This window comes from Panonychus citri, unplaced genomic scaffold (assembly GCF_014898815.1).
Source record: "Panonychus citri isolate SS breed McGregor unplaced genomic scaffold, ASM1489881v1 Contig00143, whole genome shotgun sequence".
Classification (NCBI taxonomy): domain Eukaryota; kingdom Metazoa; phylum Arthropoda; class Arachnida; order Trombidiformes; family Tetranychidae; genus Panonychus; species Panonychus citri.
The window spans coordinates 170784-194886 of record NW_026515548.1 but is presented as its reverse complement, the minus strand read 5'-3'; the positions used below and the strand labels follow the sequence as shown (position 1 = coordinate 194886).

Genomic DNA, 24103 nt, shown 5'->3' with positions numbered 1-24103 from the left:
TCTCTATCACTAAGCCCACTCCCACTCCCACTCACCTCCTCTTCCTCATCCTCATCTGTAATTACTAATAAGACTAACACCTAATCCATTGTGGTGACAATTTAATTCGTCTGGTTAATCATAATCATCGAAATCAAATCAATCACATCTAAACCAAAATGACGAATATTCATTTTAATTGTATATTAATCAGGCTAGAAACTGTGTTAATTATAAGTGAAATCAACACAGTTTGTAGGTAATAAATGGGAACAATTTAACCAAATGATTTTCTTCATTTGATTTCTTTATGCCCAAATAATCACGATAAACATTAATATTTTAATGATGATAATTATTATAATTCTAATAATAATCAATATCAACCAAACTTGGTGAAATTTATAATCAACTCTGTTGATTAATTGATAATTCTGTTTCAATTTCACCGCTATGATTGAATTGACTATTATTGGATTCGAACTGAATAATCAACTAATATATTGATCAGTTTAAATTTAGCTAATTTGCTGAACATTTTCAACCAATTTCTTTATTCTTATTGATAAAGTCCCTTTGGTAATGTGTACAAATAAATGCTAATTGTTACAAAGTAAATGCTGATTGTTCAGCGAAATATTCAATCATCTTAATGACAATAATTTTCGATTGCGTGATTTGAATTATCATAATCATCACTAAGAAGATGATTATTATTACTTTTCAAAGTCAAGTTCAGTAATGAACGTTAATCATGATGATGAGCATTCGATTCGGTAGATTAAACTAAATCTATTCGATTATTCAGTTAATTTTTTATTCTTTTGACCTGATTCGCATAGAATGCGAATTGATTGATATCAATTCATTAACGAAACAAAATTAAGACAATCGCATAGTCTTTTTTGCATGAACATAATGAGAGATGACAAAATCGCTTGAGTCACAAATCAAGAGTAAAAACTGATGATTGATCTAATTTAGTTTAATAACTAATTAGTTTAGAGGTAATTACAATTAAAACTATATTTGCATTTGAAAACAAAGGTTCTAATCAAGTGTAACCAGGAAATGCTGGTAAATGTTTAAGCAAATGGGTATTGGCCTAGACAAGTTTCCAATCATAACAATAAGTTAATCATCGACAGTTAGTTGGTTGGTGGATCAATAATTTTGATTAAATTGGGAACATGATTGTGTTTAAACATTGACTTTTCTTTGGTTGATTGTGTTGACTTTTTTTCATTAAGCAAATGTAATCATTTCCAATTGAACAATTATATTGATTGATGATTTTCATGGTGAGAAATGTAATTATTATCAACTGCTATTTACTAATTATAATTTATGACTATTGATATAAGGAATTATCAATATACTAATTAGTAAATTAATTAATTTCATTTACCCTTGGAACTGTGTAGATATTGATCAAAGAAATTTTCAGAAGCTCATTAAATTGGTTGAGTTTTAATTATTAGACAATTTTATACTTGGCCAACGATGGTCAATATGAGTAAATGAAATTGAACTCTAATAGTATCAATTAGCATTGATTAAAATTTCCCTGGAGATATTAACTCCCTCATCTCTCCCGAGTTAATTTAATGTATATTTTTGGTAGTTAAGGTAACCATCAATGAGGATAATCAATAAATGTACAGGCAGATTATTGGTCAGTTGAGTTGAACGGAATCACGGGTTCGATGGTTCAACAGGAAAGGCAGTGGTCAAGTAGCAGAGTCAATGAATTTATTTCTTTTCCTCCTTTTAAATGATTCGCTTGAATTACTTTAAGAGCCAATGGTCAGTTGTTATGTGTCGAAAGAGTTTACATTGAGGTCATTAGGTTGATTCCTGCAAGAAATTACGTTAGATCATTTTGATTATTTGCTTGATCAGTTATTACTTTATTTTCACCAGTTCTCCTTCAATTTTTTCATATTTCATGTTTTCACCCAAAGTTCATCAACGTTTCATGAAATGTTACCAATACATTCACATGTAATTGTATTGGTGTAGCTCCAGTTCAACCAAAGTGATTTTTTGCCTAATTCCAAGTTAATTGATGATCAACAATAAGAAAATAGAATCAATCAATTTCTACCACAGTCACTTGATTAATCTACAAGAATGAATACTTTTCAATCTGTTCTTAATCATCGTTACCTAAAATGTGCACGTCCATGGATCGGGTGTTTATTTGTAGCGATTTACACAATTGTAAGTAACTAAATTACGAAATTCGCGATAGTTGTGACTAATGAAACGTAACCACGATTATTCGATTACAGTTGACGAGTATTTTCGACCTTTCCTGGAGCATTTATCGTCTTCTTGATGAGACTCATCCATTTGTATTCTTCCTATGTGAGTAAATTATTTCTTGAATAATCTTCTAACTTCATATTAATGGTTTCGAACCAAATAAAATCGATCTTTCTAACTTCGAACCAGTTTTCATGTTGGCAATGGAAAGTATCGTTTTCTTGGTTATTTCTGGTTTTTTGGTTTTAGCTTTGATCAAAGTGAGTATCAAGTTAATTAGACACTTTAAACTCTGAAATTGCGACCAATCAACTAGTAAACTGAGTAAATATTGACTTCGATCGTCAAAACCTCACCAAATTGTTGAGTATTTGTTTTAATTGTCGATCATCTTTTACATTCAGAATATTCGATGGCTTCTCTTACCTTGGATGATCGTTGCCATAGTCGATATCACTTTGGCTTTCGCTTTGCTTTTTGTCCAAATTTCATTACCTGTAAGTATTTAATTGACTGAAATTCTCAAGTAACGAATTAATTGATTGCTAATTAACCAAAGAATCGAGACTATGGAGCCCCTTGTGTTATGGCCGTTTTTGAATTGGCAGTTACTATTTTAGTCCAAGGAGTTTTGGTAAGTCTATGAATAGAAATTAAATTGCCATTCCAATCAGAACAATTAACTTTCTCTTTGGCAGGTTTATGGTTTACTTTTAGTATTCAAATACTATGTAGAATTGGACGAGAAAAGAAGTGAGTATTTAATTACTTGATGATGAACAATTAACTTACATTCTCGTTTTGATTAATTAACAGTTGACACAATTACTAAAGTGACACCTCATCAAGATATTGTATCAATTGACCGAAGAGACGATTCCATTGAAATCTTGAGTCTTCAAAAGGAAGACGATCGATGAAGCAAATCAATCAACTAATTAAATCGATTGGAGATAAACAATCAAACCAATTTAACTCTCGTTTAGTTTAAAATCGATTATTATTAATAAAGTTCACTCTTTTTACTAATTTAATACAATCAAATGTTAACATGTCTAATTGTCAGAACGCAGATTGAAATATTAAAAAATCGCCACTCTGATAGTCGAAAACAATTAAGATTATATTATAATTTATTTATTTAAAAACATAATTAACTTTGATGTAACAAGAGGCATCGGTTTAAGTAGCATTTAAACAGCTAATTGACAATCAGCTGATTAGGATAATACAAAAACATTAATAAAATTTATGAATGTATCAATTAGACAATAGACTTGGGAATGAGAAAGAAAATTAATTACAAACAATTGATTTTGACTGAGGTACAATTTGTTCAACAATTTGGCTTTTCCAAGAGACGATGATGATAATTAAGTGAGAAACGTTGATGAAGATCATAATCTAAATGATTTACACTGTCATTGAATTGCTTTAATCTTATTTTTCAATTGATCAGCGTCTTAATTGTTTCCATTTGTGTTTTGGTTGAGCTCTGTGACTGTTCAATTGAAACAAAAATAGAATCGATTATGTGTAAACATATTCAATAGAAATAAACAGAACAAGAAATAACAATAGTTAACGAGATCTTTTCAATAGTTGTTCAGTTTGTAATCAGTCAAATTCAGTCAAATTGAGCACTGAAACCATTGAATACGAATCACTATTCACAAGATTTGATTCAGATTGATGTTAGTTAAGCTTCTTAGCCTTTCATTTGGTTTGCGGTGTTTTAATGTTAAGTTAATGATGAAGACGATGAAGATGATGGAGGCTGTGGCCTCAGGGTTTCGTATTGTCTGTATATTAGATTAATCTTTTGATTGTTGATAAAAAGCTTTGCTCTTTTGATGCATTTGCAGTTTGTTGATGAAACAGTTGGTTTCAAATTTCATGACCAGAATGATAAAGAGATCCTTGGTGTAAGAAGAGCCATTATAAGAGATGAAAACAAATTGACTGAATGATTGTCCAAAAACCGGATACCACTGACCCATTCAACGTTCTCACCGGGAACTTCAACAATTTTACCAGTTCGTCGGTCAAAACCCGAATACTGAAGGAGAGCTCCAAGCATAGAATCAACAATGGAACCTATTAGACCTGCACAGCCTCCAACCATTAAGATCGGCCATTGTGGTGGACTGATGGCAAGAACATCGCGATTAACACATAACAATAGAGTTAAATAATAGGCTAATCCGATGGCTAAGCCTCCAAGTGCTGAGAATATTAATCCTATCACTGTAACTCCTCCGTTCGTCCCTCTTGGAACTTTTCGTAAACTGGTAATCAGTCTGGGGTTCCCACGAGTTAAGGCCAAACTCATTTCTGATCCCCAAGTGTCGCCATTATTACAAGCGATGCTTCCTAATACTCCCATGGCAAACCAAGATGAATAGTAATCATATTTGAAGTTTATTGGATTTTCATCGGCGATCCCTCGTTCCAACATGAACAATATGGCGAATTGAGTGGCCACTCCTCCGTTACAAATAACCTGAAGCCAATTTCGTCTTCTTAACTCGGCTGAATCGGTTTCTAATTCGCGTTTCAAATGATTCTTATATTTGGTCACTTTGTATGAAGTGAAGAAAAATGTTAACATACTGAAAATAAAACAGTAATTAGCCAATGTAAGAATGAAGCCAATGATAAATGCTAGAAAAGATAATAGATGAAAACGTTAGAAAAACGGAAGCAGAATTGATGTGGAACGATTGACAACCAGGAAGAGGAAGATGCTCACCAATTATGACTCCAGTCCAGTCTAAATGTTTCCTCAGGTAGGCTTGAATGACGACTAATAAAGGCACTAGAAATGAGAACAACCATCGTAGAGGTGAAGGTAGACCTGAGGATGAATGAAAGATACAATTAATTGATTGGAACAATACAGAAATGAAAACAATCAATCGGAAAACAAAATAATCTCAAGAAAAGTGAATGAAAATTGTGAGTAAACAACAACTGGAGATTACCTTGTACTTGTTTACATTATCAAAGAGATTTAATCATAATTATCTTTTAATTGTAAGTGTCATCGAAGAGACAACGACACACATGATAATAATGATTGAAATTCATCTTAATTGTTGGGTGGTGATAATTACCGTTATTCCTCTCAGAGGCGAGTAAAGAAATGATCCAAAATGATAAGGCGACTGGAAATATAAGAACCAGAAGAGTAGCAATTAACATTACTGTTGGTGGTGAATTTGACATTAGGTGAATCAATCAGCTTTACGTTGGGTTAAAAAAATAGTATTCGGGCAATGAGATAAATCCGTTGATCATCATTTAATCACATTAATCAATCTGAGGGAAGGATTAAAGAAAAACATAAAGGTAAACAAACAGAGAGAAACAATAATAAAGGGACCGAGTAAATGAATGACAGAAAAGTCAATCAGTTAACTTACCTTTTCTTAAATCGCATTGAGTTGACACATTTCGAGTGATTTCCTTGTCCTAACAACTGAATTGATTCACGTTAATCCAGTGAGATGGCGATTGACATAATGAAAGGGAATTAGATTTAATCAGAAACAAATTGTTAACAGAAAAACAAAATAAACTGGGAGCTGAAGAGCAGAAGAGACAATAAAATAAACTCACTTTACAACTTTCTCTATCTCTCACTCACTGTTTATGATTCTCAGGTTTCTCTTAACACATAATCATCACAATCAACTGGTTCTGATTGTTTAGTTAATTGAAATTGAAGCTCACAAAATGATAATGTGAATAAACCAACGAACAGCAATAGGAGCTTTTTAATTCAATTGAATGAAGAGTGAGAAGGAAATTAAATCTTCATGAGGATTAACTGAACTAGAGAGTTAAAGTTTAATCCATTTTCTGGTTTAAAATCAATGGGAAAACACAAAGGAAAAGGAAACACAAATACTCATAGAAATTCACGAGTAGCGAACATTTTTCATGCGAATTATTTAAACGATTAACAATCAGTGGGGAAAAAAGTTTCAGTTTCTCTGACAATCAATATTATCGAACTGAACTAATTTGTTATTAGTACTTACAGAGAGTTAAACGAATCTGAAGATGAGATTATCGCCACGATAATCGAATGAAAGAGAATTTTAGAATTATTCGGAAATGACAGAGACTGGAGACGTAGAAATTGGATTAGAATGAAGAGAACAAGTTTTTCTCTGGAGAAAACGGGTTTGTGATGATCAATAAGCTCGAATTAAAAAAGGAAAGGCTCGAATCGAATTGTCTTCAGGGCAAAACTGTCGAAAGCCTTGAATAAGTTATGCTATGAGCAAGTGCATTCGCAGTTAATTACAAATTAATGAAGACAATTGTTGAAAGAGAACGATTGAGAATACAAGAAGAGATTAAGTGGAAATCTTGATTTACTTCCTGGGAGAATTAGTTGAGACCTTGAGATTGAGAGAACGGTCTTTTAATTGATAATCGACGATTTAAGTGCATCCGAGTAGTTGAGTAACTCAAATCTCCGCAGATCATATATACTCTTTATCCATTTCATGCTTTCTGAGATGACCTTTAATGACATTTAGATAGAAAGTGGCTGCATAATATCCACATCTGACACAAGAAAATTTTGGCTTATAAACTTCGGCATGGTGCTTGTTGATGGCATTGTTAGATCCAGTAAAGCGACTGTCTGACCTTTTAGGACCACACTGCGCGCATAGACATTGAAATGGTCCAGGTTCGAATTTCCTTTTTTCTTTAGATACTTGAGTTCTCCATTTAACCATATCCTTTCTGTTCAATGGTTTTCCTTCGCAACTGAATTTATAGTATCTTGGCTCTCCCCACGGGTAATTACCCCACTGAATCATTTTATCATCACGAGGCTGTTTTCCTCCCTTTGCTTGAGCTTGAAGTTGCTTTTGTTTCCTTGATAAATTGGGCTTTGGTTGGACCATGAACGGCCTTTTTGCTGGCGACCTACAAGCAGATTCTTTAGCATTAACTGGTCCAGGGTTCATCTTTGTCGGAGGTTGGACCATGAACGGCCTTCTTGCTGGCGACCTACAAGTAGATTCTTTAGCATTAACTGGTCCAAGGTTCATCTTTGTCGGAGGTTGGACCATGAACGGCCTTTTTGCTGGCGATTGACAAGTAGATTCTTTAGTATTAACTGGTCCAGGGTTCATCTTCTTTTTCGGAGGTTGGATCATATTGCTCGGCGGTTGATTATTTTTCAATCCATTTTCCAACACTTTACATGTTAATTCTTTAGTTTTCTTGAAGTCTATGTGGTTTGGGCTGTCCGATGAATCTGAGATCAATACAAGATCAATAACTTCTTTCTCTGGTAACTTTACTTCAGTGGTCTTTGGTGGTTCAGATTTGGTCTTTGGAGGTTCTTGATTCACATCTTTGATCACTTTACTCGGCGGTTGACTTTTTTTCGATCCATTTTCCAACACTTGTTTCTCTGGTAACTTCACTTCAACGGATTTCGGTGGTTCAGGTTTGGCCTTAGGAGACTCAGGTTTGATCTTTGGTGGTTCAGGTCTGATCTTTGGTGGTTCAGGTTTGGTCTTTGGTGGTTCAGGTTTGGCCTTAGGAGGCTCAGGTTTGATCTTTGGTGGTTCAGGTCTGATCTTTGGTGGTTCAGGTTTGGTCTTTGGTGGTTCAGGTTTGATCTTTGGTGGTTCAGGTCTGATTTTTGGTGCTTCAGATTTGGTCTTTGGTGGTTCAGGTTTGGCCTTAGGAGGCTCAGGTTTGATCTTTGGTGGTTCAGGTCTGATCTTTGGTGGTTCTTGATTCACATCTTTGATCACTTTACTCGGCGGTTGACTTTTTTTCGATCTATTTTCCAACATTTGTTTCTCTGGTAACTTCACTTCAACGGATTTCGGTGGCTCAGGTTTGGTCTTTGGTTCTCGATTCGCATCTTTGATCATGGCATTTAAGAGATCCATTCGCTCTTTTTTAAGCTCTTTTAGTCTATTTTTCTCTTCATCCAAAGATTCTTTCAAAGATTCTCTAACAAGCTCAAAACCTTTCAGATTAGCATCACATTCAAAAATTTGTTCTTTCAATTCTTTGATTTTTATTGCACCAAATTCATCCAACGTTGTTTGTGTATTTTTTAGTTCAATAAGAAGTTGAGCTAAAGTCGCCATTGCGAAGAGATGAAACACAGGATAAAGCAATTCACAGAATTATTATTAATACAAAAAAGGAAACAAAAAAAACATTCAAATTATTGGCACATGAAAAGTGAATCACATGTTGATCACAACAATTGGAGAATTTGTTTTGAAGCATTTCTAAAAGAGGGCATTTGTTTAATGTTTCTCTTTGTTTCTATGAAAATGTCTAAGTGGAAATCTTGAGATGGAGAGAAAGGTCTTTTAATTGATAATCGACGATTTAATTACAACCGAGTTGAGTAAATTAGTCGAGTAATTCAGATCATATATAATCTCAACCATCTTCATGCATTTTAAGGTGTTTTTTAATTCGACTTAGACTGAAAGAGCAGAAAGAAAATAAACATTTGACACAAGAGTATTTCGGCTTATAAACTTCGACCTGGTGGTCGATGATGAAAGACTTATTTCCAGTAACGTGTAACCCGTTGGCAAGACATTGTTTGCATAGACACTGATATGGTCCATGTCTGAATCCCCTTTTTTCTTTTCTTAATTGTCGTCTGAATTGCACCATATCGCTTTCGCTCATTGGTTTTTCATCTAGACTGAATTTATAGCATCTTGGCTCTCCCCATGAGTAATTCCCGAATTGGATCATTTTATCATCACGAGGCTGTTTTATTTTCTTAGACTTTGCTTGAGCTTGAAGTTGCTTTTGTTTTCTTGATAAATTGGACTTTTGTTGGACCTTTTTCGGGCTTTTTTTTGACGATTTACAAGTAGATTCTTTAGCATTAACTGGTTCAGGGTTCATCTTCTTTGTCGGAGGTCGGATCACATTGCTGGGCGGTTGACTATTTTTCGATCTATTTTCCAACATTTGTTTCTCTGGTAACTTCACTTCAACGGATTTGGGTTTGGTCTTTGGTGGTTCTCGATTCACATCTTTGATCATGGCATTTATGAGATCCATTCGTTCGTTTTTAAGCTCTAATAGTCTATTTTGTCTTCATCCAAAGATTCTCTCAAAGATTCTCTAACAATCTCAAAACCTTTCAAATTAGAATCACACTCAACAAGTTGTCCTTTCAATTCGTCGATTTGTTCTTTATCAAATTCATCCAACATTGTTTGTGTATTTTTTAGTTCAATAAGAAGTTGAGATAAAGTGGCCATTGCGAAGGGATGAAAACAGGACAGATAAATTCACAGAATGGAATTCACTGAAAAAAATGACTAGAAAAACATTCAAATTGTTGACACATGAGAAGTGAATCACATGTTGATCACAACAATTGGAAGCAAAGAGTAATAACTTTTACTCTTTGATTGGAAGCATTTGTTTTGAAACATTTCTAAAAGAGGGCATTTGTTTTCCACATTTTCTCACTTGTGCTTCAAGTCTCATTGTTTCTATTAAAATGCCTAAATATTCTGGTCTTACACAAATTCAGTTTGCGTTGGAATTGAAACGTATTCTGACGGAGGAAGATGAAACTCGTGAAACAAAGAAACTGTTGAAAAAACAATTGTTGGAATGTGATTCCGACATGAAGGAATTGCAAGAACTCAAAGAATCTCTGGAAGTGTCGTTTAGTAAAATGAAAGCGAAGAGAAAACAGTTGAAAGAAAAAAGAAATGAACTGATCCAGAAAATATCCGATTTCGAACTGAAAAACCAACCAAATGTGCCAATTATCAAAACTGAACCACTTTAACCAGGATAATAACAATTGTTTCAAATGATTAAAAATAAATAAAGTTAATTGTTTTTCACTTCTCTTTCTCAACTATTCGTTATTAGTTGATGTTCCCTAATTTCTCAAGTGGCCTCTGGGGAGAAATGAAGTAACTACATTTCCCGGTTTTCGATTTGATGTTTTTCTTGTTTTGCTTTTCTTTTTTATTTGTTTATTTATGTTTCCTTTATTCTGTTCAAGATATTTGAATTCTTTCAAGAATGTGATTAAATCTTTTCACTGTGATTCTGTTTGTTTCAACCGTAACTTTTCAGAGAAAACAATGAAGAAAGTATTGAATGTTGCCGAGAAAAATGATGCTGCTCGAAATATTGCCAACAGCATGTCTAAGGGTAACTCTCAACGTAGGGAAGGATTTTCAAAATATAACAAAATTTACGAATTTGATTACGATTTACCTCATGAAGGTCGGTGTAAAATGACAATGACATCAGTTTCTGGTCACCTTTTAGATTACGATTTCGACGAAAGGCATCGTAAATGGTGGTCCTGTGATCCTCTTGCCCTTTTTGAGGCTCCAATTGTCACTAAATTAAGTGAAGATTGTGAAAAGATTAAAAGAACTTTGGAAAGAGAGATTTCAGGTGCTCAACTACTTATTCTGTGGACCGATTGTGATAGAGAAGGAGAGAATATCGCTTTTGAAATCATTCAAGTTTGTCGTAAAGTGAAGCCCAATATTCCAATTAAAAGAGCAAGATTTTCTGAGATCACCCCTTCAGCCATTATTCGAGCTGTTAATAACCTTGTGCCTCCTAATAAATTGGCTTCTGATGCTGTTCAAGTTCGTCGGGAGCTGGATTTACGAATTGGTGCTGCATTCACTCGTTTTCAGACCATGTTAATTCAAAAGATCGGTCAACAAGTCAAAGACAAATTAATCAGCTATGGCTCATGCCAGTTCCCTACTCTTGGTTTCGTCGTTGAACGTTATAAACAAATCAAAGAGTTTGTGTCAAACGCTTTTTGGTATTTAGATGTCAAGCTCAAAAGGGATAATCTTACAGTTGTATTTACTTGGGATCGAAATAGACTATTTGATTGTGATGCATGTCTTGCTCTTTACCATCGTATCTTACTCAATCCAAGAGCAAAAGTAACATCAGTTGAAAGTCGACGAAAAACCCATTGGAGACCAGTGCCAATGGACACAATTTGTTTGGAAAAATTGGCTTCATCTAAATTACGAATCTCTGCCAAAACAACGATGGGAATAGCTGAAAAACTTTACGTTAAAGGATTCATATCCTATCCAAGAACTGAAACCAATATTTTCCCGTCCAATTTGAATCTTCAACCAGCGGTCCAGGCACAAACAGCTCATCCGGTGTGGGGTAGATTCGCTAGTCAGGTATTACAAGAGGGAATTCGTCCGAGGCAAGGAAAGAAAACTGATAATGCTCATCCGCCCATTTATCCCATCAAAGCAGCAGAAAATTTGTCAGGGGACGAAGCAAAAATTTACGAATTAGTAGTGAGACATTTTTTGGCTTGTCTAAGTAGCGATGCTGTCGGTTTTGAGACAAACATCAAGTTGGACATCAATGGTGAAGGTTTTCATACAAGCGGTCTTATTATATTAGAAAAAAATTATCTCGAAGTGTACCCATACGTTAAATGGTTCGGTAAAGAAATACCTGAAATCCGAATGAATGAGGTTTTTGTTCCTGATGAAATTTTCATGCGAGAAGGTAAAACAAGTCCACCCGCTTTGTTAACCGAATCCGATCTCATTGCTCTCATGGAAAAACATGGAATAGGAACAGATGCAACTCACGCTGAACACATCGAGACAATCAAATCACGAACTTATGTTAGCTTAACCAATGACCGACGATTTCTGCCCGACCAATTGGGCCTTGGTCTCGTCGACGGTTACGTGGCAATGGGCTTTGAATTATCTCGACCTCATCTTCGTGCAAATCTCGAAAGAGATCTGCAAGCCGTTTGTGAAGGTCGAAAAGATCCAAAGATTGTGCTAAGAGAACAAGTCGTTCTTTACAAAGGTATTTTTTCCGATGCAATGAGAAGAGCCAATTTACTCTCGTCAAATGTTCAACGTTGTCTCGGTGAAGACATTAACATAAGGAACTTTTGATTCAATTGTGATCTTCAAGTTTCTTGAGTATTTTTACTCGAGAAAATTGAAACAAGAAAAATCTATTTTTAGCTACTCTATGAGTCCATTTAAAATCGATGAATTCATTGAATTCGCATTTTCTTCCATCTCATGAAAATTTCTATGTGAATAGTTCATCTAATGACGATAATGTTTCGTAATAATCCATCAAATATAAATTGAATTTCAAGTTCAAAAAAGATAAACATAATTCAATTGGCTTGATGGTTATGAGAGTTTAATTTTTTTTATTATGTAGAAAAAGCAAAGTTTGTATTCCATTTCTGTTTTGTAAATATCATCATTATTTGTCATGTTTTCAATAAACAAGTAAAATATATAATCTATTAAGTGTTGACAATTAAATTACTTGATGAGAAACAATGGTTAACATTGATAATCTTCATCGAATTACTTTCACCAAAAATCTAATCAACTTAATGAATTTTCTTCCATAATAATATTACAATAGATTAAGAGATAAGTGGACATGCAATCCTAATAAGAAGAGGTATTAACTATTAATAGGAAAGAAACAAGGAAATGATGATCATTACGACTGATCTTGAGTAAGAAAAGATGACAATGTGATGAAGATAAAATGTAGATTAAGTTGGTCAGCATTGGATCTCAAGGCAGACAGAAAATATTATAAAAGATTATCAAAAAATTAGAGACCAATTGAATGGATGGGAGGCATCTTCATCTCTTCAACTCCTCCTTCCTCTTCCTCTTCCTCTTCCTCTTCATCTTCTCGTGGTTATAGTAATATTATTTTAATAGCGTTTCATCATCGTCAAGCTTTTGTCCTTCATATTTTGGTTTCATGTCATTCCTCAGGTATCAGTAGCATAGAAATAGAAATAGAATTAGATTTATAGAGAAATATTAATGATGATTATGTTAATGATTGTCAATAGAAACATTTAAGATCATCAATAGAGGAGGCAAGGTAATGACAAGAGAGAGCGAGCATAATCTTACCGATTTTGTTACTTTTTTATTATCACCAGAAATAAGAATTGTACTTGAAAGCTGTTGTTTGGTGTCCATTGTGTTACATTTCGAGTGATATTCAACAAAATGACGTTTTGTTGCCAAGAAGTGAAGCATCTTTAAGGAGATACACATATTTACTGTAAATAGAGAAAATAAAGAATATCAAATGGAAATAAGAAAAGAAACTAAATGATTGTCATGATAGTTTTACTTGTATCGTAACAATAATGAAACTTGCAAGTTGTTGATCTTTTGAAAGCGAGTCAAAAATCATCGAAATGATTTAGATAAACACAATCAAAATTAAAATATTGTGATAAACAACATTTGGTCTCTATTCCTTCATGATCACTTCTTGATTCCTTGATTCTTTCTGGAAAATCAATGGAATACTAACCAGTCGGAATGATGGTAATATTCTTCCTCTTTGCCTCCTCATGTGAATTTCATCTTCCAGGGAGAATAATCTGCATCAAAAGTGAAGAGAAAAAAATACATGTAGAAAACGAGATGCATTTATTAGAGAATGAAAAGAGAAGATAAAGTTGAAGCCTATTTAAAATTTGAAGAGTAGGGAAATTATTCTGAACGAACGATGCATTTTGATGAGAGGTTCATGAGGAATCCCACCTGAATTGGAAAGACGGATGAATGTGATGGTTGGAAATATGGATATTAAAAAGAATCAATTTGTTCAGGCCTGAGTTTTGTTTCCATCATGAAGACCATGAATATGGAAGGGAAAATAGTGAAATATACGCCAAGTATGTTGTTGTTATATTTCATCATTTTTGTAGAGTTTGAATCAGTTAAATCAGGAACAAAGAATAAACAAAACCACTGAATGACATTTTCTAAAACGATGATGGATCAATAGAATAAACTTCAAGAAGAGAAGAAAAATATTTTCATCTACACTTTTGATACTCAGCTATTATCCCATCAACGATTTTACTCTGACTTTCACTTTCTGCTGATTGTTAACCACTTGGAACACTCGGTGTTACGGATCAGAATGATGATGATTTAAGAGATAAATCGACTTTTTCTTTCCAAATCTCAGCAAATATTGAAATGATTCCTTCGCTTGAGACACTGAAGCCATTTGAAAGAATTCAGGTTACAGATGATTTTCTGTCGAAGCAAAGAGAAATTTCTGTAGAAAATAATGATAAGTCCACTGATGGTGCTAATAAACAATTGGGAAGATTGAAGAAAAACAAATGTCATTTCATTGACAAAATCAAAAATCTAATCGATTCTTAAAGATGATCTCTATAGGAAAACCAATTACTCACTGGAGCTCCAGTTAATTGTTATCGATGTTCATCAAAGCCACTAATTAATCGCCAACCATAGGTCACTTAGTTGTAACTCGTAGGCAAAAGAAAACCACAAGTTGAATTTGATCACAAAAGATCAATTTAGGTAATTACATGTAATTTAATGGGAAACAATGAAAATTATTGAGAAAACAAAAAAGAGTAAAAGTAAAATCAACTGAAAGGTGTCGCTTTGGGGAGAGAAGATTATTAATTCATTTTCTTTGTTTACTTTTTCATTGATTAATTTACATTTTCTGAGAATTTAAATTGCTTTAATTATTGCGATCTTGTCTCTCTTTCACCTTTGTTTTATGTTCCAAATCTGATCGACTGTAATTGGTTTTCTTATGTTTTCTATTGTTAAATTAACTGTTGGATTTGAAAAGAGTGACTTTTGTTTTTTTGTAATTCTTTCTACTTTCTGTTTTGTCCGATTAGGTTATTTGGGTGTTCATCTAAAATAATCGTCCAGCATTAATACTGGAATACATAGAAATGGAAGTACTTCTCATCTATGATGCTCCATTCTCCCAACTTGACTCTGGGTCTTTATTATTGAAGCTTTGTGACCTGATGTTCAATAAATTGTACCGATTGGCAAAATAATGGAAAAGAATGAAAAAAAATGTAATGGAAAAATGAACAACTAACGGAAATGGAATATTCTGACCAATGGTGTCACCAGGATCTTAAGATAACTGAGAATGAAAGTCACAAGTATTTCGGATCTTGAAAGCCTGAGAAATGATGAAACGTAATAATACTTTAGTTCTCTGGATAGAGAGAGAGAGAGAGAGAGAAAGATGAGGAAATAGTCCTTTCTTATTTCTTCTCAAACAATGATGATGACTCGAATTCAGTGATTACTTCAAAAGACTTTGGTCCTCTTCTTATCATCAATTGGTCATTTCCAGTTATTTTTCTTTACTTTCATCTGTTTCCTTAACCTATTTCATTGCTCTCATCTCCTTTGTGAAATATTTTTAACCATGAACATGATGTTCTACTATTTTCTAAAACAATCTTCCAGATATTGGCCATTATTTGTTAATGTTTGGTAATGTTCAGCTATAGAAATGACATTGAAAAACTTAAAGACAAAGATCAACATCCATTCCCGGAAAGGACATTTCTCATCGACTCTATTAACTTTCACTTTCTTATTGGTAATGTAACTTTATGTTCAGTTTTCCCCATGTGATACAAGTGATAAAAAAAGAAAATATCATATTATTTGAGATTGCAAAGCATCCGCATCTCCATCATCATCACTTGAAATCCTTTTATCATTTTTAATATCAACACATTTAATTTTCCAGATTTCCTTGGACTGAACATTCTTACAAATAATACTCATGGAAAAGTACCCGGAGATATTTCAAGCACCAACACTGGTAAATGCTGGACATTTATTCACCTTTCAGGTTCATTGGCAATAACATATTTCAGGTTATTTAATGTTTGAATTCAGTGACTGAATATTTCCGTGGAAATGATTAACTCAGGTGCGTTTACTTGATTGTCTATGTTGATTCTTTGCAGACAATTGTGATCAACAAATCACATATGGAATTAATTTAATTGGGACTAATTCATTTTGACGGATTTTACAAATTTTCAATCGCTCATCCTTGTAATAGTAATTTGTTTAACATTTCATTCATTCAACTGATTTATTCTTAATTCCTATTGACTAGTGTCTTAAATTACCACACTGATTATCCCAATTCTCTACTGATTTTCATAGAAATTTACTAAATTCTTTCTCATGTGATATTTACAATTCACTAATCTTAATTGTTTTTTTTGATTTTATAACAATAATCTCAACCTTGCACAGTAAATTCATTTAGTATAAGCAATAATTTAAATCCATGCAATTCAATTTTAAGCTGATTAAATATATCCTCTTTTAAATGTTAAAACAATTAAGTGACAAACGATATTTAAACAGTTGCTTTAAATAACGATGTATATGACGACTCATTCTAACGATTATAATCATAATAGTCTAAGCTACTAAATCTAAAACTTGAAAGTAAACAATCAAATATCAAGTGTAAAACTTTAATCATAAAGTTAATCAGAGATGATTAGTAAATTGTTGATCGTTTTTATTGTTTCCCAAATAGTAGATATAACCAGTGGAATCCATCAGCAGTCCGAAATTTCCAATGCATTTGGTCACGAAAAAAGTAAAACTCGAACAGCATCAAAATCTGGAATCTCTGGCGATCATTCAAGTGGAAAAAGTCCAACTTTAGGTACGATATTGTGTTAATAAAATGAAAAATTCGAGTCACAAATAGGTTGTCATACAACACGCGACACCAATGAACGGAGGTCACTTATGACAATGGAAAGTGAGATCGGTGTACAAATCAAAACGCTTGTGAAACTTGAAAAATCTTACATTCTCTTTTCTTTCATCATTCATATTTAGATCCAGATTCAGGTCGAAGTGAATCAACCGATCGCGGTGACATAACCGAAAGTCCATGTCAACATAAACCCGATTTAATTGCTGTTAGTGATTTTCTCAACGAGTTGAAACCACCATTAGGAACGAGATATTTAAAAAAATACTGTGAATATTTACACGTGAAAACTGAATCCAAATGAATTAATCAACATTATCATGATCAACAGTTAACAACCTTGATATCCAATCAGTAAGATAAACTGTATCATGATTTAAGGATAAATACGATAATCAATTGATAATTTTTTCATACACAAAGTTATTAATTACACTAATCTTGATAGTGTGTAAAAGATGTTAAAAAATCAAGTCTTTGATTTATTTTCAATTCATAAATTACTGATAATTTGTCATCAAACTTGTTACACAACCAATTTAATTAATAAATTGTAAGAGGTTTCAAATAACAGTGAGAGAGATACATACAACTAAACCTCATTTACTATCATTAAATAACCTAATTAATAACAGTGATTAAGAAGAAAAAGAAAAAGACAGTAATTATTTAGACGATTATCTTGATCACAATCAATATTAAATTAAGTTAATTCAATACTAATCTCACCCATAGACCCCATGGGTGATATTCAATTGATGTGTAGGTTACTCACAATTAAAACAAATTAATACAACATAACATATTTAAGGTGCATTATTTATCTTAATATGTTTATGTCAAACTGATTCAGTTGCGATCCTTAATCCAGTTTAATGACAATTTATATTGAATTAAATATTAACAGAAAAATAGATTTTTCTGCTTCTAATAAGGCGATTAATCTTGAACACTAATATTTATCACTTATGATATTTTTCAGATGTAACTTTCAACTATCATTAGTGAGCTCATATCGATTGACCATTGGAAATGATGATGACCAGCGTTAATTGTAAACATCAAGTAAAGCGTTACAATTGTAATTAGCGATTGTTTTTATCAATACAACAACTAACTCAAAACACACAAATGTTAAACTTAATTTGCTTGCAATTTGCATTCGCAGGGTTAATGAATAGTGACAATTGCGACGGTGACGTTGATTAAACTCACTCAAAACTGAGTAAAAGTAAGTAGGAGTATTGAAAGCATCTTTATCCGCCTCTTCATCCTCCTTCCCATTGCCCGAGGCAATAGAATAGGATATTACAGAGAAAATACTGAAAGGTAAAGATACACGCCGATATCCCGTGTTCATTGTTTAACCCTTGCGACCACTGGTCAGTGCTAGAATAAGAAAAAATTACCAAGGTAAAAGTTTGTAAACAAAAATGCTAAAGTTGAAAAGTCTAAAATTGTAAGCGATTCAATTTTGTGTTCATCTTTTTATGGACTAGATTTAAAAAGGCGATTCAATGATGACCTGAATTGACCTGCGGCCTAATCGACACCTGCAAAAACAACAAGATAATGTACCGGGTGGGGTATCATACACCCCTCAGGGCATAATAGATATCTCTCTCTCTCTCTCTCTCTCTCTCTATTGACTAACCTTTTAGCAAATACAGATAATAATAATAACCTCGCTGTAAATCACACAGGTAAGATAATCAGAAGAAAAAATAAATTGTTACCTGAGCACAAAAAACAGACTCTGTAAGTTTATTTACTTAATGAACGAGGGAACAATTAACAGGCTAATATACATTTCTGTGGATAAAAATTTACCTTTGATTGTGCTTCTTGATCAATACAATTAATTGTTTATTTCTGGTCGGTTAGCAAAGGTAAATATTTTTTATTGTATTCCAAGATAATGAGATATCATTTCCTTTAATCGTTATGATTATTAACAACTATTAACTTAAACATAATCACAATCCTAATCATTTGTGTGGATAATGTTATCTATTGAATCAAAAATTAAACATAATAATGTATTCACAACGATGATCCGACCATTTTGTTTATCCATTCATATTGTTGCATTGGAATCGGATTAAACAAGATTAACATTATTATTGACACTTTGTCAAAATTATTTGACAACAATCATTTCATCATCGAGATGATATTCTTAACTCTTATCACTTCCTCTTCGTCCTATTATTATATTATCATCTGAATCTATTATAATCAATCTAATCCATTATGTTCACAATTAACTGGGTCATATTGTTGTTACTTTTTTCCTGTTCAAATTTAAATCTGATCATATCTCATGTGCTCATCTTTGAATAACCAATCAAATTAATCATTCTCATCGTCATTATCATCACCTTTACCATCCCAACCTATTAGGATGATTACCAATCCATTAAATACAATACAATTTAACAATTGAAAGGTATCATCATAATCAAATAATCAAATGATAAATGAAAAATTTCAGCTCCATAATTAACCGTAAATCAAAAGCTAATATGTTCAAATGATTTAAGTAATATCAATGGATTAGGATACAAAAAGATGAGGAGATTAAGTAAATAAAATGTAACTATTCACTTCCTTTATGTTTCTTGATTATTTTCTGATTAAGTAAATATTTGATTCAATTTAATCATATAACTAAATCAAATGTCAGCCCAATTTGGCACAGGAATTGAAAAAATTGATTCTCAGATGAAATTAACTTCAGTATGCTGTTGAATTTCAACCAATCGATATATGAATCAGCTTGTAGATTGCTAAATTTGTGATAAAACAACATTTCAAAACGACTTTTCATTTAACAGAATCATGGTCATGATAATGGTGATCATACATGATGATTACATGGAAAGATGAAGATGATGAAAAAAGGAAATGAATGAAACAACAAATTACATGAAAAAAGCTGAAAGTAAATTGGGTTTAAAGAGGTTAACGGAATAAAAGAATGAACAAAAAAAGGACGAAGAAGATGAAGATAATGATGATGCTCTTAGAATGATGGAAAAGGATGCGGATGAAGGAGAGAAAATGAAGATAACCTTTAATGCGTTTTTTCTCGCCTTTTTGTCATCATCTTCTTCTTCATCTTATCTTCTTTATTGTTATATAATGATGATGATCAATAATATAATAGTTTTTAATGTATCTTCAATCTTCTCATCCTCATCATCTTTTTTCTTGTTCTTTTATTGCAATTTGTTGTGTATCGGCTTAATCAATGATGATAATGATGAGGATGATGTAAAAAGATGTAAAAAATACCGTATCTCAACATAATGTGAGTTAACCAGATGATTTTGGGATGAAAATGATGAGGATGAAAAAGAGTGAACCTTTTTTTGTTACATTTCATCATAAAATTTGCGTATCTCTCACTATAAAGCTAACTTAATTACTAATTAGTAAATGAATGGCAATTTCATCAGATTAAATGATCATTAAGACATAATGATGATGATGATCTGATTGTGATTAGATTTTCAATTTGATTGCTTAAAGATTGACTCATATTCTGTTATTATTTTTCCTTAATCTTAATAATTAAGGTTCACTGCTAATTGTTATTCATTAATCATTAAGCATCTTTTGTTCATCAAACTTGCATTTACCAAATCAGCCAAGATTAACTTAGTTCACACTCTAGACACAATTAAGTTGATTGATAAACATAATCATCAATTTCAATCAATGAATTAATTGCAACAAATCACAGGAATCACAATGGTAACACTTTTATCCAATGGATGAGGATATTTATTGTATAATTGTTACTATTTCCTGTGATTTGTCATCAATTGATTACCATGATAATAATAATGATCATAATGGTCAGTAAACAATGATTATGATGATAATAAGCATTAATGTCCATTGAGAGCCAAATGTTTTTTCAAAGTTTAACTTTTATGTTACCTTCAAGTACCTTTGACCCAATAATAGTCAATGTATCAGCCACAATATTAAATACACAATCGCAACAATAGTTAACCATCCCTCCCACTTTCATCATCTCTTCACCGTCATCATTTCCTTTTCCTCTTAATTGTTTTCAGTTTACGAAAGAAAAAAAACATATTTCACACTCGAATTAAACTAATAATAGTTTTCTCTCAATTAATTGAACTTTTTCCCGAATCGAGCTTCTCTTTTATGTATCATCATCTTAACCAACTCTCGACAATTAATTCGATAGTAATTTGTCCACAAAATGTCCAGTCATCGTATTAATAGAAATATCTATTGGTCAATAAAATGTTCATTTCTCATTCTTGGAGAATAATTTATTCACCGAATGATGAAAACCGAGATTATGAGGATTGGGAGGAGCAGAAGAAGAGGAAAATAATAGAATAAAATTTGAATTTTTATTCCCTGAAAATCAATTGTATCCAAATACATTTTCCATCCATTTTCATCATCACCCTAATATTAGAATAGCAAGAAAAAGGTACCAATAGCTGGAGCTCGACGAGGGCTTAATTTAATTTGGAAATACATGATCTCCATTGATTAAAATAATAACAATTCACTTGTCATAGAGAATATGAGTTGTTCATGAAGAGAAAAAGTGAAACATTGACATACTCCATATACTACAATAAATATCCATTAAATATCTTCCTAAAATCCATGACATGAGTATGATGATGTAATCGAGATGATAGTTTATCTCCTCCTCCCACTTCCACTCTGCCTCATCCATTTCCACCCACTATTCCCACCTTAAACTCTCATCTTCATCTTCATCAAAATGCTTATCTTTTTCTCGGATCCATTATTCGGGATTTCATTGATTTCATCTCTCCTATTCTCATGGATCTTCATCCCCATGATCAATAATTTGAATGATTAACCAATGAAGTATTTTCCTCGTTCACCTGATTATTATTATTAATTTGATGATCAATTGATTACTTTATATTCACTCGTCTTGGTGATTAAATTTAAATTGAATGATTAACATAACCAACATTTAATTCAATTGTTAATTAATAGTTACAATCCTCTTAAAATAATTTGATTGTTCGCAAGTCTCAGTTTAATTGATCTTATAATTAGGGTTGAAATTAGATTGTCTTGGTTTAAGGAAAACTTTTCAAATTATCATGAAAGCTCATCACAATCAAAAGCAATTGGATTAACATTTAATTTAATCAATGATAATCAGTTAATTCAATTAGATTAAGATAGCTAACAAGGCAGAAGGAAAAAATCAATCAAAGTGATACACATTAAAAGAGTGTAAATTAATTGCGATGATTAACAATTAAATTGGTAAATAAAATGTCCAAATGATGAACAATTTAAACAACATTTAAATGTATCAAGAATTAAAAAGACACCGAATGAATTAAAATGAAATGCAAGAAAAATTGAACAATTAAAGAGACGACAATTTAAACTACTCAATCAGTTAATGAGATTGAATTAAATTGAAAAGCAAAGATTGAGAAAGTAAATATTAGGATAAAGATTAAAAATGATTAGTTTATTGTCAAGTCTTAAGAGTAAAGAAATGATAATAATGATGATGATGATTATCATCCTCTCATAAGTGTTAATGATTATTATCCAAGGGTGGTGATAATGAAGATGATGATAATCATTAAGCTAAAATGATATACATTTGCCCATTAAGATGATGATTATGAGGAAGATGATGAAGAGAAACATTTACGAGGCAATTTCTCCACCCATTGAATATCCATTTGCTGTATTCAAAGAGTTAACGATTATCATCCTCATCACTTGCATCTTAATTGCCTTGAATGATAATAATTCATCATCAAATTTAATTCAGTAATATTTTATCTTCCTCATCACTACCAGTTTAGCAACAATTTATTGTTAACAGTAACTATTGTTAAATAAAGTGATAAACATTATATCCTTTGTCATGAAGACCGAGAGAGAGAGAGAGATCCCTTTTATCATCATCAAGTTTACACTAATACAATTTATCTCTATCATCACAATCATCATCTCATTGAGTTTTAACATCGAACGCGATTTTTATCTTCTCCATTGATTCGTAATGAAAATGTTCAACCAATCAACTTTATTTTATCATCTTTTATTATCATTACTCTGACTTTTTCATCTCTTACCATTTCCCTCTCCCTTTTTATCATCTTCATCTTTTACTTTACCAGTTAAAGTGCTGGACAAAAGTGATGAGGATAAACGAGTGGACATAATTTGATTTACCATCTCTGTAAGAACCAAATGAAATGTAACTTTTACATTCTTACTCTTTGGTTAAACAGTTACTATTATTATTATTATTGTATATTATCTTGTTATTAGATTGTCAGTCTTATACCAAAGTGAATCCATTTTCATCCTCATCACTTTAATTCAATGGACTTTATGGTCAATCAATAATAATAAGTAATAATAATCATCATCCAGTTCAAATAACAATAATCAATGAACAGATAATTTGATAATTGCAATAAATTGTCTAATCATTTCCCCTCCAATCAATTGATTGCTAAGGTAACATTGTTTTTTAAACTCTCTCTTCAAACAATCAAATTAACTTCAATCATCGTTAACGAACATGATTAAGATAAAACTTCATTGTTTCTCATCTTTCATTATTCTTGACAATCATATTCATGGTAAATGATTTACTCTTGGATCTATAACTGTTACTATATATGAATTATTATCATTTCATCTTACCATCCACTCCAATATCAACATTTCCCCCTGGTATCATCATCATACTCTTGTTTTCTATCCTTAGAGTAACTCATTCTCTCTCTCTCTCTCTCTCTCTTCCAATTGTTTCATTGCATCTTCATCTTTATCCTCTTCTCTTTTTCATCATCAAATGATAAAAAACTTTCATTGAACAGAAAGCGAATGAAAATCTCATTATTTTTCTTCTTTTTCATCTTTTATCCTTTTTTTATTTTCATCAAATAAAGTCAATCCAATGATACATTAATCTTCAATCCATATTTTCATTTCATCCTTTAATATCATCTTCATCTTTTCCATCAAAATAAATGATATCGAGAAAAAATAGTAACAATAATAATAAATATCTGAATTACATAATTCATAAGATAATAACATGGAGATGAAATCACTATTATCAATGATTATTATCAATCTTATTTTTGTTGATTGAATTGTGATCAACTATCAATAGCAATTAATTGAAATCAAAATGGACCAA

At 32.1% G+C, this 24103-nt stretch overlaps 5 protein-coding genes across 10 annotated transcripts; 3 read left to right on the top strand and 2 right to left on the bottom strand.

Annotated features, from left to right (window-relative positions):
- Positions 1–1534: 1534 nt before the first annotated feature.
- LOC128396280 (uncharacterized) lies at positions 1535–3239 on the top strand. The gene is made up of 7 exons (XM_053356837.1): positions 1535–2202; positions 2274–2349; positions 2437–2507; positions 2652–2744; positions 2807–2881; positions 2946–3000; positions 3064–3239. The coding sequence occupies exons 1-7, from the start codon at positions 2113–2115 to the stop codon at positions 3165–3167; spliced, it is 564 nt and encodes a 187-aa protein (XP_053212812.1). The 5' UTR covers positions 1535–2112; the 3' UTR covers positions 3168–3239.
- Positions 3240–3362: 123 nt separating this feature from the next.
- LOC128396279 (transmembrane protein 19-like) lies at positions 3363–5862 on the bottom strand. Its single transcript, XM_053356835.1, has 4 exons — positions 5673–5862; positions 5364–5568; positions 5000–5104; positions 3363–4911 (listed from the first exon to the last, which is right to left on the bottom strand). The coding sequence occupies exons 2-4, from the start codon at positions 5473–5475 to the stop codon at positions 4142–4144; spliced, it is 987 nt and encodes a 328-aa protein (XP_053212810.1). The 5' UTR covers positions 5476–5568; positions 5673–5862; the 3' UTR covers positions 3363–4141.
- A 213-nt stretch (positions 5863–6075) lies between these two features.
- On the bottom strand, positions 6076–8459 carry LOC128396278 (uncharacterized). Its single transcript, XM_053356834.1, has one exon. It carries the CDS (start codon positions 8382–8384, stop codon positions 6744–6746), a length of 1641 nt encoding a protein of 546 aa, XP_053212809.1. The 5' UTR covers positions 8385–8459; the 3' UTR covers positions 6076–6743.
- A 1619-nt stretch (positions 8460–10078) lies between these two features.
- On the top strand, positions 10079–12579 carry LOC128396277 (DNA topoisomerase 3-alpha-like). The gene has a single exon (XM_053356833.1). It carries the CDS (start codon positions 10275–10277, stop codon positions 12213–12215), a length of 1941 nt encoding a protein of 646 aa, XP_053212808.1. The 5' UTR covers positions 10079–10274; the 3' UTR covers positions 12216–12579.
- A 1960-nt stretch (positions 12580–14539) lies between these two features.
- On the top strand, positions 14540–17449 carry LOC128396281 (uncharacterized). Of its 6 annotated transcripts, none has more exons than XM_053356840.1 (5): positions 14540–14892; positions 14999–15726; positions 15880–16065; positions 16693–16824; positions 17004–17449. In XM_053356840.1, the coding sequence occupies exons 3-5, from the start codon at positions 16053–16055 to the stop codon at positions 17180–17182; spliced, it is 324 nt and encodes a 107-aa protein (XP_053212815.1). In that variant the 5' UTR covers positions 14540–14892; positions 14999–15726; positions 15880–16052; the 3' UTR covers positions 17183–17449. The 6 variants fall into 6 exon arrangements, with proteins under 6 accessions (XP_053212815.1, XP_053212817.1, XP_053212814.1 ...); XM_053356842.1 differs by having other exon boundaries at positions 14540–15187; positions 15591–15726; XM_053356839.1 differs by having other exon boundaries at positions 14540–15314; positions 15591–15726.
- The last annotated feature ends 6654 nt before the right edge of the window (positions 17450–24103 follow it).